This window comes from Lepisosteus oculatus, chromosome 26, assembly GCF_040954835.1.
Source record: "Lepisosteus oculatus isolate fLepOcu1 chromosome 26, fLepOcu1.hap2, whole genome shotgun sequence".
Classification (NCBI taxonomy): Eukaryota; Metazoa; Chordata; class Actinopteri; order Semionotiformes; family Lepisosteidae; genus Lepisosteus; species Lepisosteus oculatus.
Genome location: NC_090721.1, coordinates 834,116 through 856,076, shown reverse-complemented (window position 1 = coordinate 856,076; position 21,961 = coordinate 834,116). Strand labels below are relative to the sequence as shown.

Sequence of the window (21,961 nt, the reverse complement as noted above, 5' to 3'; positions counted from 1 at the left end):
CACTTCCCAGTGTAATAGCATACTGCATTAAAAGTTGTCTCATTTGCGTATTTCTGATTTTTGTCGGTATGTCCAAAAGCATGGATAATTTAATGCTTTCCACACTGTTGCTGAGTGGTGCACAAAAAATCACATTCAAAACTGGGGCAATCACAGTAAAACTGGGACAACTGGTAAACTCAAAAGTTATCCAAAGACACCACAGCAGGTAGCCGGAACCCAAATGAAATGTATAATTTCACTAATGAAAGTAGATTTATGAAGTGAGAATGTTAGTTTATCATGACCCCTCACACTAATCTAAAGTGAAAAATTAGTCAGGCATTTCTCTGGGCTGCCCTGGACTGTCTCTGAGGACCCCTACTCAGTCGTCTTAGACCAGGAGCCCCTGTCTGTTCTGGGACAATGCAAAAAACACATTTCGAATTCAGAAGATAAATGGGCCATATGACTGCATTGCTTTCTCATTCACTGCTGAATACTTTTGAAAGAGCTGTGGTAGAATTCTTTCCCTAGAGATGTGAGCACTGTCCTTAATTAGAGAGACTCATACAGAGTAGAGCAATTCAGGATTATATACCCCACAGTATGAATGATATCAAAGCAGAAAGGATTTCATGAAGCTTAAATTGTGTGTTATTAAATTGGCAAGATCATCAAACAATTAACAGGTTTTAATGTTACAGTAGGAGCTGTTTGTTTCTCTGTGTTGTGTTTGTACACCCGGTAAATGTGAGCTGTATCCCTTTTTGGAAGGGGGGTTAATCACTGCCTGCTCTTCCTTCTAGGAGGCATATTGCTTAGTATAATGTAATGAACCAGATCGCTTGCTGTATTGCTCAGAGAGTCCATCAAAGCTATTGAAATTTATTATGCATAAACTGTAACCTTAATTTAAAACCTTCAACTTGGCTTTCTGTTGCATAGCTGATGGTGCTGTGGAAGACGCAGCCTGCAAAACCTGCCTGCTTCTTTTCTCAGTTAAACATTCTATTGGTAAGAAACTGCCAGAAATATATTGCCGGCAATTAAATTCTGAAGATTAGAAAAAATAACGGTAATGGTTCTCACTGTAATGTGTTTCTGGCATACTGTAGTTGACAAGAATAAGCTGCCCTTTGAATCCATACTAATTTATCTTGTGAAAGGATCTATGAAAGACCACTGTGTGGGAGTGGGGCCGTTGGGCTGTTGGTCCAGTGATGGGTAGAAATCTGTTTTCTACAGAAATACCACACAATCAGGAGTAAAATGTACGGACACTTACAGTAGTAAGCAACAACTGATGTAAGGGCAAAGTTGTAATTATATCTTTACTGAGCATCTAGAGTTGTTGACACTGTTCTATCACAATCGCAGAAGGGTGGAATTTCTTCCAAAAGCTTGGATGTGCCCAGTGAAAACTGGAACAACCTGTTTTTAGGTGCATTGGTTTCTAAGAGGCAGTTGTGTAAGAGCGCAGTCTGAAAAAGATGAGACAACAGCGTGGCATCTGATTGTGCAGATGGCCAGCGCTGGATGTGTAAGGGTCAGCTGTCAGTTTTGGAATAGATGCAAATTGCTATTTAAATTCTAATCAATTATTAAATTAATAAGGAACATAAATGAATCCCAAGACTGTGGGGCATGTTTTTTTTTTTTAAAAGTCCTGTTCTGTCTCGCCAGGCGGTTCATTTCCATTCACGTCTTCCCAGAGTGCAGAGTAATCAATACAGACTCTCCCAGCTGTTTGCCGTGTATTAATCGCTCCAGTGAGTGTTGTTCTGACTCCTTCCGGAAAGCACAGGCTGGAGAGAGCTGCCGATCGTTTCCCACAGCTTTCAGAAATAACCTTCAAGCGGTTCTTCCTGGAGTAGGGGTTGTCTTTTCTGAACTAGCGTGCTGCCCTGCCGTCTGTGTGAGCTGAGATGGATGATGAGCCGAATCAAATGGGAAAAGGAAGGAGCCTTTGCACTCTCCCCAGTGATCAGCTCAAGAGAGCACGGCTGCATCAGGGCAAGACGTGTGACCGCGTTTGTGCAGGACGCGCTGTCACACTCCGCTGGGTGCAAGCAGAGCCACGCTGAGCCCTCACAGCACCGGGAAGGGAGGCAGCTCTGCGCTCCTCAGCCCTGCTGAGGTCCAGGGCCTTTTAGTGTCCTGGCCCTTCTGGGCAAGAGCTTTGCCACACTCCTCTGATCTTCACTGACAGGGCGGGGGCTGGGGCAGACGAAGGGCTGGCTTGTGACAACTCAACATCTGCTCCTGTGTCTTCTAATTCAGAATCATTTAAGAAGCATTTTCAAACGTTCTTCAAATGCAGTGAGACAGACACTGAAAAAATAGAAATGACAAAGCGCAGTGAGGATGGCGCCCGATGGACGCGCAGTGCCTGTGCAGGGGGGGTTGATGGCGTGCCATCGAGCACAGTGAAAACACAGGGCAGCGTGGTGAGGGAGAGGTCAGGAGGTCCAGGGAGACAGACGTGTGTTTAAACAGGTGCTGTCAAGCAGCTACAGTACAGTTGGAGAAAATTTCAAGCTCTGGGATGGAGCGGAAAGTACCAAGGTTAAAGGTTATGACCAGGTATCAGAACCTAGAAAGACTTGCTGATATCGCATGCCCAACACCCTCTCTCCAGGAAAGCCACAGACTGCACAGACCCCAGCCAACCATCCTCCCTGCTGGCCTTCTGCTTCTTTGCTTTCAGCTCGTAAGCAGGACTGTTAGTGCTCGTTACAGGTAATGGCTTGGCAGCTCCAGACAGTGCAGCCATCTGCTCGTCTCCAGATCGGTTCGAGTACAGTCTTTCACATTTCACAAGCCTTCTGCAGAAATAAAGAGACATCTCAGCCGTCCTTGCGCTCTGGAGCGGCTGTGAACAGCCCTGAGCCTAATAAATCAGGAGCCCCAGAGGGCATCGGACAGCCCTTGTTGAGCTCTCCAGCAGCTGATTTTTCTAGATGGGCTTTGGTCCCTGTTCATGCATTGTGTCTGTCAGGAAGGCCACAGCGGGTGTTACAAATCTGAAGATGAAGTATTGTGCTTTTCCTTTCATTCCCCGAGTCCCGAGTCCCGGCCAGTTCTCCCTCGGCCCTTGATGGCGCTCAGTCAATTGGCACAGCTGCTTGGGGAATCCCAGTCACAGTCAGCTGGAGACATGAACCAGGCTCGACTCCTGAGCGCTTTGAGAGTCCACACGTAGCTGGTCTGCCTGTGGTGGGCTGTGAGAAAACTGATAATGTAGGAGGACAAGGACAGAAAAGTGTGTAGATTAGATCTTGGGTCAATCAGTACGTGCATTGTTTAATTTGAGATCAAGTATACTGGAGAAATAATCATAATACTAAATAATGAAAAAATATTAAGTTAAAATACTGGCAATAGACGAACAGTGTGTTAGCCTGTAGCTCCCTTCATAAGGCAAAGTGCTGCATTCTCACATGCATTTAACTCCCTCTCAGCTTTGGTTGTGTATGAGTGTATAAACAGGTGCTGTCAAGCCCTGGATACCTGTTTGCACAGGCCTGTCCTTTGTGCCATATGTCTACAACAGAGCAGAATGTCAGACTGTCTGCAAGCACAGTGTCATCACAGGGAACCAGCAGGGAAGGTGGTGTACTATTCAACAAAGACACATCCAAGGACATACAGTATGGGGAGGGGCTTCAGGCTCAGTGTCTGAAAAACAGCATCGAACCTGACTCGGCCCCAATAGTGTTAGAGTGCCCCTCATAAATACCATTATTGGAAATCCTTCCCTGAAACCAAAATCTGTGCAATCCACACCCTCCTCACAGATGTTTTTGTTTAGAAATTGTACAACAAGGAATCCACACTTGATCCCACCAGATGATGCATTATCCAGTGTCCAGCAACAGTGTTAAGCCTCTTCTCTCTCCCCCAGCGCTGTGTAGGCAAGCAGATTGCAGGCGTAGGCTGTGCTAAGCTCATGCTCAGTGTCTTAAACTCATTATATCTGTAGTCGATCCTGTCCTAGCCTCTGTGATGCAGAGGGTGCTAATCTTTGGGCTGATCTAGATTAATATCACAGGCCTCAGTTCAGAAAAGTGCATTATGTGTCCCTCAGCAGTGTTTCAGCAGTGGCTGTAAAAACATTAAGTAAGGTTCAAGTTGTGCTTGGCAGAACGCACGGGGTATATTATAGCTCTCACTGTCTCTGTTGTTTGCAATTGTTTTTTTTACCATCAGGCATTAGACCTGTAACAATAGACCCTCTTACTCATGGTGCCTCGTTACAGGGATGCTCACCATTAGCGTGCTGACAGAAGAGCCGCGCTGCTGCGCTCAGCCTGCCAGATGAAGAAGTGGGGAGTAAATGCTGAAAGCAAGTGAGACGAATCAATAGTTGCCCTAACGAGAACTGGACTATGATGTATCGTTGCACCTATTAAGGGAATGGGTGTCGAGCGTCTGTTTTAGGGCTACTTGGGGTTTAAGAAAAGCTTGAGCTACCATCTTGCACCTTGACTTACATATTGACAAGCAACATCAGTCGGTGTGCCGTGTGTCATCTAAATACAACCACATGGATACGTTTTTTTACTTAAAGTGTTGATAGTGTAACGCTTGATGTTTAACTTACTGTATGTGTCTACAGTATTTTGGTACAGTGGTCACCGTGCTGGGGCCCTGGGTTCAATTCCGGACCTGGGGTGCGTGGAGTTTGTATGTTCTCCGGTTTCCTTCACGAGTCTACAGACATGCTGGTGGGTTAAATGGATTCTGGGAAAGTTAGCCCTGGTATGAGTGTGTGTGTCTGCCCTGCGATGGCCTGACGTCCTGTCCAGGGTGTATCCTGCCTCGCACCCGTTGCTTGCTGGGACAGGCTGTGGCTCCCCCGTGGCCCCGGCTGGATGGGCTTTCCGTGAAGACCTGGTCTCTCGTGTCGGGTGTAGCCCCGCCTCCCGCCTGCTGGCTCTCTGCTGCCCTCTGACACGCAGGCTGCTGGACGTGAAGGACAAGCAGTGATGAGCGTGGCAGGCCTGCTGGCCCTTAGGGGACACGTGGACAAACCTGCGATGGAAAGAAATACTCTGTGAAAACATTTAATCAAATAATTTCAGCAATAGGTACAAACCACCCAATACCAGCTACCACTGTGAGCCTCTTTATATCCCAAACTAATCTCAAATAAAACCCGTGTGGCTCCCAGCCCTTCAAACTCACAGTCTAATTACTGGGGGCCTGCTGGAATGTGGGAGGTTTGGAATTTCTTATTTTGAATTGTTTTCATCCTCTTTTAGAACATAAAAAACAGTTTCAAACGAAAAGAGACAAATTAGCAGTTAGCAAATTGATCCAAGGTTCCCATCCAGCTGTCCCTTGGAAAAAGCCACTCTTGATCCACACTCCCACAACCCTTTGTGTAAAGAAGTGTGTATTAAAAGCACTTCCACATAGTTTTCACTCGGTTCCTCTAGTATCAGTTTCCCTGCTTTGTTGACTTTGTCAGTGCCCTTGAAGATTTTGAATACTTGTATCAGGCCTCTTTGTAATCGTCTCTGTTCAAGACTCACAAGGTCTGAGCCTGTCAGTGTAGGACTTTCCTTTCTTTGTTTCTGGATTTTAGAGCAGCTGTATCTTTTCCAAAGTCGTACACTGTGTTCTAAATGAGGCCTTTTCCAGTGTATTATACACTTTGGACATAACATCCCTTCATTTGAATTCTACATTTCCAACTATATATCCCAAAATGTTTGCTTTCTTAATTGCTTCCTCCCATTATCTAGAAGATGTAAATGATGTGTCAACATAAACACCCAAGTCTTTCTCGTAAGTAGGCTCAACATTTCCCTAATTTGCATATATCGGTTGTTTTTGCTACCTGTATGTACAGTCTGGCACTTGTCTACATTAAACACCATCTGTCAGGTGTTTGTCCAGTCTTCGTCCAATTTGATCTAAATCTGTTTGAATTTCATCTGCTTCTTCTTCTGCTTGCCAATCCTCCTAATCTGGTATCAGCTTGGCATTTGATATTATTGTCTACCTACAAAATATGATGCATTACTAAAAAAGCTGTTTCCAAAATAGTGATTTATTTTGAGCATGAGCTTTGTGAACTGAAAATAACTACAGCAGTGCTCTTTGGTGTTTTTTTCTATACTTTAAAAAAAAAGTCATCTCAAAACTTTAGTCAAGATTGGCATTACAGCTCCTGTGCAAGCTTTGTTCTTTGTTTAAGGACGCTGTCAGCTGACAGCTGTGAAGCCACACTCTGTGGCTGACTGGTCAAGCAAATGTCAGTCCACTGTCCTGATCAATCAGGTAATGCTAATGGCTTAACTATTGCTTATTGCTGTTTGTACTTCCAGGGCAAGGACAGTGATGAGGATGATGAAGTCGCTGTCAGCTTGGATAAAGACCGCTTCATGGATGAGTTCTTCGAACAGGTGAGACCTTTCGCTTCCTTTCAGAAGCACAGTAACTGCACTGCAGCGTCTAAATATATGAGAACAAACCATTGCCTGGTTATTTACTGAGCTTTGTAGAAAAAATAAACTTGTGCACTACATTGTTTTGCAGACCTCATCGAAATTCCTCTTGTGTAGGTCATTTAGTCTAACACAGAGGTACAGTAAAAACACAGCTGTGTATGAAAATCTCATATTCAGAAGATTGGTGTTTTTTTATACTGTCTCTGTGGAGAAATCTCTTGTGTGGTGTGTGTCCATTTTCTTTTATTCTTGCAGTTTAATTAGCCATTTCAGAAATCCCTTCTGGAAGGAGTTGGGCATTTTACCATTTGTGGCTGGGTATTCATTTCCTCTTTCTGCATAAAGTAGTGTCCTCTGTGGTGCATTCCAGTCATCAATGTACCTGAACAGTTTTCCTCCTATTGACAGTTTGCCATAATTCTGACTTCCATCGTCATGATTTAATCTGTTAAAAATCAGAGCTACAGAAGTCAATGGGTGTCTAATGCATTTCCACACCACTGCACCCTAACTTTGTCAGTAACACACAGATTGAAGAGTAGCAAACTACATACATGTAAATCTGGTCCTCCTCCATTCTACCTCAAACAGAGGCCACCCCTTCAGAGTCCAATGATTTGAAAGGATCTGCTGTGAATTCAACAGTTGTTTTCTCGCTGCAGAAATTGTTGATGGAAAAATGCAAGGTGTCCGCTTGCATGAAGACAGGAATAGAAGAAGACATAACTGACTAGATAACTCCGGCAAATAAGCAAGCAGGCAGTCAGTCTTTCTGCCCCTGTTTTGTGAAGTGGAGTGAAGTGATGGGCTGCTGGTTCGGTGATCTTGTCTGTGGTGCCAGTGTCAGCTGAGCGAGTGATCTTCTCCTGCTCTCTGACCTCCGATCTTTCTGCTGCTTCATTCAGCTCGTGTTTGATCCCTGTGCTTGCAGGATGCAGGTGCATAGCTGGGATTGTAGCTCTACAGGCAAGCGACCAGCACTCTTGAAGAGAAAGATCTCTGCCCATTATTATTTTGGAAATGACAGGATACGCTATTTAGGGTTGAAAAGGACACATAAAATAGCCCCCCATGATCTCACAGAGTCAAAAGGCTGGTTCATTGTTTATGCAGCACTAAAGAGAAGGGGGGATAGTTGGGCAAAAAGACAGAACAGTGAAGGAAGAAAAGATTAAGAACATACAGTAAGAAGTTAAAAATGACAGAAGGCCATTTGGCCCATGTACCCTCTAAGGCGTTTGTAGCTGATTGATCCATGAATCTCATTCAGACATGATTTTCTTCATACCAGCAAAGTGTTATGGTTTACAGGGGACAGGTCAAGAATTCACCCCTCTCGATTTCTGTCACTGCTGTTGTTCAAGACTGAAGGCAGGTTTCCCAGGTTTCCCAGGCAGGTTTGTTTAGTCCGAGTCTCTGTACGTAAAGGCAATTCCAGTTAAGACATCACGAGGCTATCGTGTGTGTAGAACACAGCTTTGCTATGAATTTAATCTTGAAAACTTTAAAGGTGGATTGGTGAGAAAAAAACACCTTCCCACGCCTGGAGTTCCTTTGCTCTTCTTCTCAAGGTGTTCACTGGTCTGAGCTCCTATCCCAGCATCCTCCTCCCCCCCCCAGAGCAGGACACTGGCTCCTCCCCCTCTTCCCAGAGCAGGACACTGGCTCCTCCCAATTTTGCATACTTTCACTAGTATTCAGTGGGGCTCTTTCTACAACATCTCGGTGCAAGAAGCAGATCTAAGGCAAGCAGGAATCTTGTCCTTAGACCCTGAGGAAAACTGCACATGGACTCTTACGTCACTGCAGCAGGGATGGCCAGGGCTGGAAGCTCGATTCGGTGACATGATCCCGTGGCCAAATCCACCTCTACTCACCATGCCAGTGTGTGCACACAGCCCCACGTCAGGCCAACGTGTTCCGCACTTCAGCGGCGTGATGGAGTCGTGGCCTCGATCCGGCGAGCCGCGCGGCGGAGGTATGACGCCAGGCAGGGCAGTCAGTGGCGAGGGGTGTGACACATGACAACGCGTTGCCTGAAAACCTCTGGAGGAGCATGCCCCAGCCTTTTGTTCTGGACTGCCAAGCATGGCGCCAGCTCCCTGCCAGGCCAGAAAGCAGCAACAGGCAAGAGCAAGGGGGGTATTCTGCACATTCCTCTTGTCCTCCTCCAGAGCGTAATTGCAGACAGTTGAGTCACGAATCACACTTGTTCTATAGCTGTGTGACAGCAAGCCAGCCTGGTAATAGAAGGGAGAAGGATACTGCATTGTAAACGGAACAGCAAGCAAGCGAGTAGTGTGTTGGCATGCACCAGCATGTCAATCCGAGTGTTAGAGCAGGGATTACATTCGCTCTCTGTCTCTCACTCGGTGTATGCATGGGTGTATTGATGGGAACGTGGCTTTTGTAGCTTATATATGTGTTTGCAAAAGCTTTTATTTGTTTAGAGCTCTGTTAATATTTAGATCAGATCTCTTCACCCCCACAGATTTCAGTGTGGTACCCTATCATTAAAGCCATGCAGATAATGAATGTTGCAGCCCTGTGAGATGTAATTATTTGTGATGGGGAATTGTATGTTGGGGCCGCAGAATATGACATGTTATGTAATTGCTCTATGAATGCATCGCTGCATTACCAGCCCTTTCACAAACCAGTGTTACAGATTGCTTCAGCAAGCCTTTCCCGAAAAGTGTCCCAAAGGCAGCAGAGACGAATGTGTCCATATCTGGAGGCCTTGCAGGAGACTACAGAAGAGCTGCGTGGCCCAACACGTGGAGGACAGGTGTAAAAATCCGCCGCAGCTCTGTCCCCAGCCTCTGAGCCGCTGTGCCGTTGCAGGGCGTTGTCTTAGCTTGAACCTGGGATCTGCAGCTGGAGTGCGTGACGGTGGGACAGGTGGCGTCTCTCAGCGTTTACTTTGACGTCGGGCCCGAATCGCCAGCTGGCAGGGTCGCCCTCAGAGCGCTGGCCCACTGGGGGTTTGCAGTCTGCAAGCGTGGCTGCTGACACTGTGAGCAGGACGGTGCGAAAGGCACTGGGGGGAGGTGTGAGCTGGAGAGAGAAGGCAGGAGGGGCCATGAGTGAGGTGCAGGAGATTCATTGATAAGTATTTTTATAGGCCTGGCAGGCGGCTGAGGCCACAGGGCCTCCAGATTTATGGAAGGCTGCTGTAATAAATCGTGTTTATGATGAGCTGATGGAAATTATGGAGGTGTGTGTGGTAAGTCATACCAGGCACTATTTTAATTATACAAATCTTCTAGAGCTTTCAGCTTCCTGCTTCATCGTTGCTGCTCTGTAAAATAAGGCAGTTACACGTGGCAATTGTATTTCCTCCGTTATCGCACTCAGGTAGTGGGCAATGTGTGGCTGGTCTGGTGACCATGAGAGCTCTTTCAGTTTCCTGAAAGTTTACCTGGCCAGGTTAATCCCAGGATACCAGACTTGGGAACCAGCTCCGCCCATCATGACTCTCAACACAACAGCAACTCAAGGCAGTGCTCTTCAACGATTGGGATGAGATCAGGGCTGCAAGTTGTCAAAATCTCGCTTGTGACATATTTATCTTGTTCCAGCTGGTCTTGCTGTACTGTACAAGCTGGAGAGACCCAAATTGCTGTTTGGTGGGGTTTCCTAACATTTTGACCAGAGTGTATCAGAGTGCGGGACACAGAAACACAGAAGAGACAGTTGGACCATCATGCTCACTCTCTTGGTCTTAGGGGCCGCCGAATCCCATCAGGGGTGTTCCTGGTGTACTCAGGGACTCCACATTCTCATCAGGACTGGGCACTTTTGTCCTCAGACACCTGAAGCTCCTGTGTGCCACATTTCTGTTTTTCTCCGACTCTTTAGCTCTATGGAACTGTCTCTGGTCCCGTTTTCTGTATAGAGTCGCTGCTGCTCCAGTGCCTGTTTGCAGGCTTCATAATGTGTAACAGAGCAGCTGGGGAACCTTTTACTGATGTCACTGCAAGCACACAGGGACCCAGGACGTCACAGTCAAGTCTGATGAAAGGCCTTGAGAGTCCAGACTGGCTAATCCCAACTTTCCACTGGTATCGTTCGCTGGCGGGACATGACCCAAGCTCCAGCCTATGCTGTGTGGATTACACAGTTCAACCTGTGCTGACTCAAACGCCTCTGGGCTCCCATTAGAGCTTCGAGGAGCCGGATATCGCGATGACAGCACACGGAGCACGTCTGATTGGGTCTACACTGTGATATCATCTCTGATAGCCATGCACAGCATTGAAGAGTGCAGCTCACACAGCAAACGGTGCTGTTTTATTCCATAAATGCAGAATTTCACAAAGCATTTCAGTTTTTTCAAAAAGAAAAAAAATCCTACAGAAATCCTATAAAAATAGAACATGAAGAAGTTTTAGAGAAACGACACTCAGTTTTTTTTAACTATAAATCTTTTGATGTATTTGTAATTACATTCATATAGAGTACATGTACTCTTTTTGTTTCAGAAAAGTCCATTTAGATATTAACGTACTCACCATCATCTTTGGGGGGTTTTCCAGCATGTCAATGAAATCCCACAGGGTCAGTAACAATATTCCCAATCTAAAAAGGCAGAGAATTCCCAACCTGCTGACAAGCTCTGAAATCTAACACAAGAAGGGAAATTCACAAGATTGCCTGTGAGTGTGAGTGGAGGAGCAGTGTTAATGGTATTCAGAGTCACATCGTCATCTCCACTGTGAGCTATCCCACTGAGTGCATTTTGGCATTCTTTATCAGATTTGCGCTGAATCTGCCCTGCTCTTATTTCAGTGTTTTATCAGGTCCCCGTGCGCGGGGTGAAAGCCAAAGGGGTCAGCTTGTGGTGGCATCTCTAATGCAAAATGAAGTCCTGCCATCAAAACTTTCTGCAGCTTTAACCTGCCTTATAAAAAGCAAGAGGTGTAAATTACAGTTAATCGCATTAGTGAGACCTGTTTTCCCCAGAAATGCAACAGCACTACAACTGGGGAATGACCTCCTGAGCCCCTGCTTTCCTGCAGGTGAGCACGGTTAGTAACACATCGCACCGAGGGGAGTTCTAATTAAGAAATGTAATAAAAGACACATCGGGGGGGTCCGCTGCTTCTTTCCAATTCTCAAGATTGAAAATCTCTTTTTAGAGAAGGGCGAAATGATCGCAGGGCATTCAGGAGTTCTTAAAAATCAGGAAGAGGTTTAGAAACCATGATGTCACACATTTTCTCAGATTTTAATTCTGGGTAAAATCGCAGCAGTTTCTTTGTTCCTTTCTGTGAAAAACAATTAATTATACTAAAGTAGTCATAACTTACACCATACCATCCATTTTCTAACTGACGTATTCAGGCTCGTAGGGGAGCCAGAGCCTATCCTGGCAAGCAAAGGTGGCAAAGCAGGGTACACCCTGGACAGGACCCACAAAGCAGGGTACAGCCTGGACAGGACGTCCTTCTGTCACAGGCTAATGTAATAATGATTCTGATCATTCCAAAAAAAATGCGTAATACTCTTATTTTTCACAATCTGTAAATTAAGAGCCAATCCCTGGAAGTCACTTTCACAGGAACACAAATGAGTTCTTATTTCTGCCTGGCGTTTTTCTCCTTTAATTACTGAGCAGGTCCTTCCCACTGGAGGAGTGAGTAATGGTGATGAATCAGAGCCCTGAGGTCATGTGGTCCAGATAATCTCTCCAGTCCACACTGTTTAAACAAGGAGGTGGTGACAAGACAAAGGCTGATGACCATGTGGGTGAAATATGGCGCTTGTAAGTGAACATTGGTAATCAATTGTAAGGTCTTTCTGGGGCTGATCTCTGAATGGACGTGTCAAGCAGAGCCACACTAAGGCTGACGAAGTGCACAATGATGTTTAAAGGTCACCCTGGGACCTGAATTCAAAGGAAAAGGATGAAATCTCCTGTGACAGATGGAGATGACAGGTGGCTGAGAGTTCTGCCTCTCCAGATGTGTTTAGGGTGACAGTGTGGTCAAGCTGTGATCATTGCCCAGCACTGGGTATCAGTCTTCACCATAGACAAACATCCCAATGTTATTTGTAACAGAGGAAGTACAGTATTTCTGTTCACTTACAAATTAGTCCCATTCACATGCTGCAGTAGGTCTTAAAGCCCAACAGGGGTTTCATGACTTTGACATACAGTCAGATGACTTTAAACAAATAACCATCTTCCATCCTAAGTGATCCAGCAGTTTGTACACAGAGCTTGATAAATGCCAACGGACCGACCTCCTTGTTCTCCAGAACCCTCAGTGGTTCATAAGCTTCCATTTCTGATTCTAACAAACTGTAATCTGTATCTGTAAAAGCCATCGAGCTGTTTTGGGTCCTCTGCAGTTCTCTTGTAGAAATCGGCAAGCTAAGCTATGATGGGATCAGACGTTAAATAGCTGGTCTGGGGGGAGCAGTTCGTGGAGACTGATGTGCTTCGGTTCTTTCCAGCTCCCTTGAATTAGAAGAGGTGGTTAGACAATGGATGGAAGTTAAACCATAAAAGCTTCCGGGGGCGTACTTACTTTTTCACCAGACTGTAAACCTGCTGAAGCCCAAGAATGAGTGGCAGAAGTTGCTTTGCGATGGAGCCCTCTCACCTCTCTCCACTCGGCGTCCCTCAGCCCCAGTCCTGCTCCGATCATCAAGCTGCTCGCTGTGCACATCTGTTCCATCCAGGAGACTAATATCGCAGCCCTGGAAATTCCATAGCATCCTAATTCAGCGATTGGAAGCAAGCCAATTACTAGTATATTAAAAATGTGGATTCAATCACCAGACAATTAAAGAGATAATGGATGATTAAGACAGGGAATGGAACATGTGAACAGTAGACTGGATGGGACAAGATATTGACAATTCAGACAGTTGTGCCAGGAGGGAGAGTGCAGGTCTCATCCAGATGTGAGAAAGCTGCACATCTGTCTCCCTGCTTCAGATTCTCTTGCCATGTGTCAGAGGTGCTGATTGCAAGCACTGGTAAATGTATTTACTGACAGATCCCAGGTGCACAGAACATGAAGAAGCAATTAAATATTGTAGAACAAACTTGCACTGTTTATTAAAATGATAAAACGTTTAACTTAACCGTGTGCACAACTTGGCAGTGCCCAAATCATAAAAACATTTCTAAGACAGCATTTGCAGTACCTATACTTTCCTTTCTGGAAAGGCCCTGTTGTGGGAAGCATTCTTGCTAATGAGTGAGTGCTGCTACTAGTAATTCAAACTCATACAGCTCTTTCCCACGACTGCCCTTGAGACGGTTTTTCCAAGACTCAGGGTAGTGTATACTGTATGCATTCATTCTAACAGACGAGCCATTGCTCATGAGCTATCACTGGAGTTGTTCTAAAAATCACGGTCTTCTAAAATGTTTTTATTTTTAAACTGGCAAAATGTAGCTGTGGGTTTAATGAAACAACAGAGTATTGTCACTAAATGTGCAGCTGGTGGATTTTTGTGGCTTCCACACAAACCTCTTCAATTAACTGGGCTCACCCTGGGGCTTGTTCTCAAGACAACAGCTGACAGCTCCCCTGTGTTTTAAAATAAGAAGGAAATTGATCGCTTACTTTGATGCATCTGTATTGTACAGGTCTCATTAAATTAAAAAAGGGTTTGTTTCACCAGGTGAGATTTCTTTGTCATGCACTATATTTTGACTGTACTCTTTTAGCATACGTGTGTGTTTTATAACTGGAAAATTATTTTTACCTTTTCAACTGGTGTGTTGCTGTTTTGTACTCTGTGGATCACTGAGACTCCTGTAACTGGTCTGTGTAATCTTGTCTTTCACAAGAGATCAGTGGACAGTGGTCACTTTTTATCTGCTTGGACTCACCAGAGATTACCCACTCAGTCTGGAGTCTCCAGTTGTGTCTTTCACATCTTGTCCCAGAGTGCTGACACGCACACAGGAAGAATGAGGTAGGGCAGCCCAGCTCCTCCAACCCACCAACTCATTGCACCTTGGAACGGTTTGATACTGTATATCCCACACTCTGCAGCATCACGTTAAATCAGAGGAGGGCTGCACTCCTCAGTAGTGTCCCCTTAATCCTCAAGATGCTTGGGACGTCATGGGGGTCACTGTTACCCTGGGAGGCAAGAGCCTTGTCCAGCCAGTCCCAGCTCTGGGCCAACTGTGTGTGTTTCTGCTTGGCCGATCTCAGTCACAGTCCGCTAGTGACGCGCACCAGGTTTGAACGCGCAGCGCCTGGATCTCTGAGCCGAACTCGCTCTTGGAGTGAGTGGCTTTCCTAAGACTGGGTAAGGTCTAAAAACAGAAAGGACTTTGACCTTGCTGTTGTGAAGTTGCATTTCCGGGACTCAATCCACAACAAAGGTGAACTCATCCAAGGTCGACAGGATGTCTTGAGCGTTGTGACGCTGGCCAAGGGGGGACTCAGGAGGGCGGGGCTGGCGGTGCGCGGCAGGGTGTTTGACACGCGGCTCTTGTGTCTGTGCAGGTGGAGGAGATCCGGGGATTCATCGACACGCTGTCTGAGAAGGTGGAGGAGGTGAAGCGGAAACACAGCGCCATCCTCGCCGCCCCCAACCCTGATGAAAGTAAGAGGCTCCTGCGCTTGAGGCTGAGGGAGGGGGAACTCGGCCCACGTCTGTGGGAAGGTTGCAGGGACATCTTGTGCAGAACTGGTTTCTCTGAAACGTCACTCTGAAGCCTGTTGCAATGTTACTATGATAAGGGGTCTTACCTAAATAGCTGATGTTTTCCTTCTGGGTGCCTGATATCGTCCATCTCAGAAGCTCAGTCTTGGTCAGTAAGTAGTGTTGGATGACCAGTAGGTGGCGCTCTTGCCTCTGGACTAGAATAATCAGACCAGGGTCCCACTACTGGGACAGGTACGAGGTGCTGTCCTTCTAATGGGATGTTGAACCCAGGTCCTGGTTACTGGATCTCATAGTGCTGTTTGTAGTTGTTGGGCTATTAACCTTGGGATCTTGGCTAAACTTACTGTACACCCTGGCCTTGCATAATCTGGAGTAATTAAAATTCCACATGAATTCAGCTCTGTGAGGAGTCTGCATGTACATCCGTTTTCTACCATGTTGTTCAGTTTCCTCCCATCCTTCTTAGTCACGCAGGTCCAGTTTGGCTGATCTACTTGGCCCTTTTCTGTGTGAGAGTTATCCAGTCCAGTATGACCAGTCCTGGCCATGTGACTAACCCAATGAGTACTGAGAGGCCTCTCATGTGCTGCTGTTCCAATGTTCTTAATTGTCCAGTATCTCCCAGTACCTCCATGACACATTATACATACACTGTACCAGCCTTCTGCATGCCTGTCTGCATCAGGCCCTGCAGGATGCATAAAGCTAAGGAAGCAGTTATGTGTTTGTATCTGTCCTGGTTTTGCATGTAATACTCACAGTTGCAACTGTATAAATGCTAATGCTCATTTTTACATGTCAGTGCTCTATTGGAAGAGATTGATTAAGAAAGTAAAACTGGAGCACCTGTCAGCAGTGCTCAGAGCTGTCGGGCTGTAATCTAGACAGTGAAAATCGATAGGGAGCTATTACACCAGAGTCATTTCTTTCTCTTTGTGAGGCAGGGGAGTGAGGCTCTTCACACTTTCTCAAAATCATTTCCATAAGTCAGGTAGAACAGAGACGATTGTGCCAATACGGTTTATCACAGGGACTGAAAGCTAATCTATGCTGCCTTTTCGATGGGTCGCACTCGCAGTCAGTGCATTAACAGGCCTCTGCTCCTGTCAAGGAGGTCAGAGGAGGTCACACTCTGCACTCCCCTCTCCCTGTTTGAGGGTTTCCCACAAACACAGCTGAGTCCAGAGGGTTATAACAAGGTGCAAGTTGCTAAAGAAAAAAACTATAAAATGACCTTCCTAGTAAGATCAAGTATGCTAAAATATATTTTCTTATCACATGAAACACTAATAGTAATAAATGTTTAGATCTATAGAGGATTGTCCATCTGTTTTCTCACTGCTTCATCCAATTCGGGGTCACGGGGGAGCTGGAGTCTATCTTGACAAGCAGTGGGTGCAAGGAGAGGGGTACACTCTAGACGGGACGCCAGTCCATCGCAGGGCACACACAGGGCACACACAGGGCACACACAGGGCACACACAGGGCACACTCACACCAGGGCCAGTTTTTCCAGATGCTAATTGACCCAGCAGCATCATGTCTTTGCACTGTGGGAGGAAGCCGGAGCACCTGGAGGAAGTCCACATGAACATGGGGAGAACATACAGAGTCTGTGAATATAGCACCCCAGGAATTCATCAGTACAAAACGCAGAAGTACATATAACCATTTTACCATATTTAAACTTAACTCAGCACAAGCGTTAGACATAATATTCGTGATGAGACATTTGGTGGGAATTAAATCGTAGCAAGAGGTAGGCCCTCCCAAACCGTGGGCAGCCTGTATAAAGGTAACATCTGTTACGCCTGTCAAGTCATTAGAGTTAGAGAATTCATCAAGTGAAAATCACTATTTTAATTTGGTAATGCTTGATTTAAATGTAGCCAGCATATCCCCTTTCATCCAGGCTACATAGGACACAAAAATAAAATAACAGATACATTTTCATTCCCCCATTCCCAGATTCTCGCTGGCATTTAAGTACCTGCATAATGTCCATACTTCTAACCAAGCTCTGGCATGATTAATGGGTTACTGCACCTTTAATGAAGTGAATTGTGCAATCAAATGCAAATCGTATCTGGCTAATTTAGAAAATAATTAGATTAATTGTTTAATTGACAATGTCAGTTTCAACAGAACCCTACAGATAGGAAGCCCTCCAGGAGCTGAATTTGAGAACAGTGCCATAATAGCTGATGTGTCCTCCACTGTGATAAATGCTGTGCATTGTCACAGATTCCAATTTGAATACCTGTTCAGTCTTTTGGAACAATAAACCTAAATGGTGTTGTTATAATCCCAAACGAAGCCTGTTAGAGGATACCACGCTGGCGACAGAAGACTGCACTCAAAGTGTGTGGACCCATGCAGGATATGACTCCTGAAAAAGCTGCGATCCACTCGGTTGTTTCTGGGCGAAGCAGTGTCTCTTGTCTTCTCACGTAGCTCTCACCCCAGTTTTCAGGGTCATCCAGAGCCTGGGGAGGGGAGCCTGTAACTCCTCCTGGGTGACTCCCCAGCGCCCCCCAGCCAGCGCAGAGGTACTGCAGCCACTGCACCAATCTGCTGCTCTTGGTCCTTTGCATAACTTAAATGCACTTTCAGTAAAACTGCCTGGAGAGCCATTTTACCCGATTCCTTTTAGAAATTTGAAATCTCCCATTTTTTTAATGACATACTGTAGCCACCTGATCTGTATTCACCAGTCTGTTCTACGACAGCTCTCTGACCATGATTCAGTATAAACTCCCTGGACATGCTCTTCTGGTAAGCGCCCCTGCAGAGCCAGCACTCATCGGGGAGAACGAGAGACCTCCTTCATCTGATAGCGGCAGACACACATTGCAAGAAAGTGACATGACCAAGGCTCGAACCCACGATCGCTGTCCACAGCACTGAAGAGTGCAGCCCATACAGGATAGGGAGAAGGCTGTGAAGTCCAAACGCCAGGCAGGTCCTCAGATAACACTGACTACAAAGAGTAACATCTCTTTCACTTTCCTTTTTCTGGCCTCAGGGGTGTCTCAGGAGCCCATGAATTTTTAAATCTGAAAATGTCGCTACGGTTTATTTTTTGTCCTGTGATTCCTGAAAACGTGCTCTGTAATTATGACGTGTTACGTTTTTATTTTTTTGCCTGCTCCTGAAAGGGACAACATTGACAATCAAACAGGAAGGTTTGTTTCCCTTTTGTATCTCTTTCAATCAGAGCTGACAGTGATGGAAAACAGACAGGACATGCAATGCTAATAGATCAGAGACAATCCCTCCTAAAGGATCACTGCTCTCCGGTGCTTGTGAGAGGGGTCTTATATCGTACCTTGTGGGTCTCCTGTTCATTTCCTTGAGATCAGAGGGACATGGTCCCAAACTGCAGCCAATGTTGCCCTTTTGAGACAGAAGAGGCGTTTGCTCTAGCCCAAATATTTGTAACTGGCAAACAGGAGGACATACTCCATGTATTTTTGGTAGCTTAAATTCTACTGAACATGTCATAGAATCTGTCCAGGTTTCCCTTTGAAAAGGTGAGGATGTGTAGCAGAACAGCTGGAATATTTGGAATATTTGCTTATGTCAATGCACTCAGGATACGGTCTGGTGTAAGAAAATTCCCAGTGGGCTGTACAGCCAACCCAGAGATGTCACCACCTCGCTGCCTTCGGATAATTCACTCTGGCATCCTGGTGCACAAATAGGAAACAAGTTCAAGCTGTGTCATAGAGACAACTTGACTTTTATTTTATACCCATATTTTTACTGTTATACCACCTTGTGATGATAGTTTATATGTGTGTGTACTGTGCTCAACGATGTCATTGTAGACCGCAGTGTTCTTCTGTGCAGATTACAACGTGCATGTGCTCAGGCTGAACTGTGGATAGAAAAGCCACTTGCTGTGCTGGTACAGACTGAATCAGAATAATAGCAGAAAGTTTCAGGAGTTGCAGTGGAGAGACCACTTATGCTAAAACCCACAGCCAGGGTTTATTCTGGTAACGTTTGTAGCAGATCAGTGCTGCCAGGGCCCTATCACCTTGTCTGGCTGCTGTATGTGGACATGAACGGGATAATAAATCGTTTGGTTGGGAAAATCTCTGCTGGCTGTGGATACTGTCTGGGGTGTTCTTATCTGGGATCAGGGCCCAGTCAACGTGGGGCTGATTTTGTACTCTTCAGTGGCTCGATGCTAGAAATGGGGGTGTGGATGTTTACAGTTGTAACCGCTGAGGTCTGATTCAAGCCTGTGTCCTAGTGTGGTGCTTTTCAGTCTTTCTCCTTTTGTAAGTTTAGGATCGACAGTTATTTCTGTTACTGCCCACCAGCTTGGAAACAGCTTGTTGTGTTTGTCACCCCTCGATCCCTGAGGCCACCCGCTGGAGAGAGTGGGGAAGTGCGGGCGGTTCCAGAGCCACGCCCACCTTCAGCGGGAGCACAGCCCCACAGGCGGCTCAGAGCCAATGATACATCTGACTGTACTATAGGGAGTTCATATATAGTTTATAGTGCACTGCACTGTACTAAATATACTGTACTGTAATATATATATTGTTTACTCTATAGAGCACTATCCAGTGCACTGTATTGTACTATACGGTATATAGTAAACAGTAGAGTGCACTATCCCAGGCCCAGCTGATCTGTGGTCTTCCTGTGTGAAGAACATATTGCCATCACAGCTGTCTGTGTGCTTTGATGTGTCACTGCTGCCCTTTATACTCCTGTAACAGCAGATGTACTGTTAGAAAAACAACTGTGCACACTCCTTATTTTAACAGCAGCCTTGTACCGGTCCACGTGTTTGTTTTATATTACATCTGCTGCTCTGGGCACTTTGTATTGCCACAGATAGCTTCATGTGTGTGTTTCAGAACGGCCAGGTAGCCTGCAATCTGAAGCAAGGTGTCATCCATGAAAAGCTGATTAGTGAAGGTTTTTTAAAAGTATAAAATTGCCTCATGATACACATTTCTAGGGAGGAAAACCAGGTGCTAAGACACTGGAAATTATGTAAAAGACTTCATTTAAATCAGGCATGGTTAGCTTTTTAGCATCTGAATCAATTCTCTCTGCATTCTCTTCACACAATGCGCTCATTCGGGCTAACAGAAAAGACAGCTGAACGAAACAGACGTAGGCATGAAAGTGTGGGAGAGAAGGCAGCTCCCCCTGGCTTGCACCTTCCTGGCTCTTCATAAATCCGAGTCCCGGATCCTTCCTTCCCAGCCTCCCGATGCAGGCATCTCCGGGGCGCCCCCGGCCTCCACCCCACATGGGGGGCTCTGACAAGCAGGCCTTAACACATGTTGACCCCGCGAACCGCAGGCTGTTACCTGTACCTGTACCTGTACCTGCTGAGACCTCAGTCGCAGTTCCTGTACCGCCGGAAGAGCCGTATCATTGGAAAGTAAAAGCGCTGCTCCTCCACACGGCACTGCGGACCATGCAGCGCGCCACGAGGACGCGTGGCTGTGATGGAGGGCACCCTCACCCTTCCTGTGCGGCAGAACCAAGACGAAGAGAAGGGATGGGTGACTGGGCGTGTGAGGGAGCCCTGTGCACGCTCACTACTGCGCCTCGGAGCAGCTGGGCGTGTGAGGGAGCCCTGTGCACGCTCACTACTGCGCCTCGGAGCAGCTGGGCGTGTGAGGGAGCCCTGTGCACGCTCACTACTGCGCCTCGGAGCAGCTGGGCGTGTGAGGGAGCCCTGTGCACGCTCACTACTGCGCCTCGGAGCAGCTGGGCGTGTGAGGGAGCCCTGTGCACGCTCACTACTGCGCCTCGGAGCAGCTGAGCGTGTGAGGGAGCCCTGTGCACGCTCACTACTGCGCCTCGGGCCCTGAGCCCCACAGCACATCAGCTCATACAGCTCGTGCTGCACAGCTGCCCCCAGGACAGGGAGGAGGGCTTTTAAACCTCCCCGTTCAGAGGCCATCACCCTTCTCAAGGTTGCACAGCGGAGTGTGAGTGCGCCGCAGGGCAGCGGTCTTGCGATGCCGGCAGCTTGGGGAACTCGCTTTCTTCTCTTCTCGGAAGTGTCAGAAACAATTCACAGCTGTCAGGCGCTCTCACCTTTCTTACAAAATGGTGTTCTGTGGAGTCGAAGGTGGAATGCACACGTAACATGAGGGATTCTGACATCCCTGCAAACAGAGGAGTCCTGGGAGGTTCATGGCAAAATATTCCAGTGGCTGAGGCACAGAGAACACCAGAATATGACACAATTACATCAACCTCATGCATGAATAAGGCTTTGCTCTCAGAAAATGTATCATATTGATAGTTGGTACATTTCACTATTGCTACATTTTTATTTAATCTCCCAAAGTTCATTCCTTTCAAAGCAGACCTACTGGTGGGAGTGGCCTGGAGCACACTTCAGTGTCAGGTCAGATGGGGGTCAAGCAGGCCAGTTTGTAGATGTGGAAAGGAGTTTGTTCTGCATCTTCCGTGAGTTCTTGTGGGTTTCTTCCAGGTGCTCCAGTTTCCTCTTACAGTTAAAAGACATGCTGGTAGATTCATTGGGAAAGTTAACCCTGGTGTGAGTGTGTGTCTGCTCTGCGATGGACTAGTGTCCCATCCAGGGTGTGTCCTGCCTTGGGCCTGTTGCTCAATGCGATAGGCTCAAACTCCCCCTCAGCCGTGAATTGGAAGAAGAGGTTTGGAAAATGGATGGATGGGGAGCACTGTTTTGATATTTCTGGCGCAAAGAGAGGAGCACTGATCTCTGGTGCCACCAGTAACTCTTCCAACTGCAACCAGCTTTTCCACTAAGATCACCTGTCTCAGTGCGGACCAGACACAGCTTTGCTGCATAGGACAGTCAGCTGGTCTGATTGCCTAAGAGACACCACCTTGTACCGTAAGC

At 46.5% G+C, this 21,961-nt stretch overlaps 1 protein-coding gene across 1 annotated transcript in view; it reads left to right on the top strand.

The window, feature by feature from the left end:
* The window catches only part of stx1a (syntaxin 1A (brain)), a 102,180-nt gene that overhangs the window by 12,848 nt on the left and 67,371 nt on the right, over positions 1–21,961 (top strand). The window contains exons 2-3 of the mRNA XM_069184133.1: positions 6,318–6,395; positions 14,924–15,023. Of these exons, the coding sequence (XP_069040234.1) occupies positions 6,318–6,395; positions 14,924–15,023 (178 nt within the window). The remainder of the gene's footprint in view (positions 1–6,317; positions 6,396–14,923; positions 15,024–21,961) is intronic.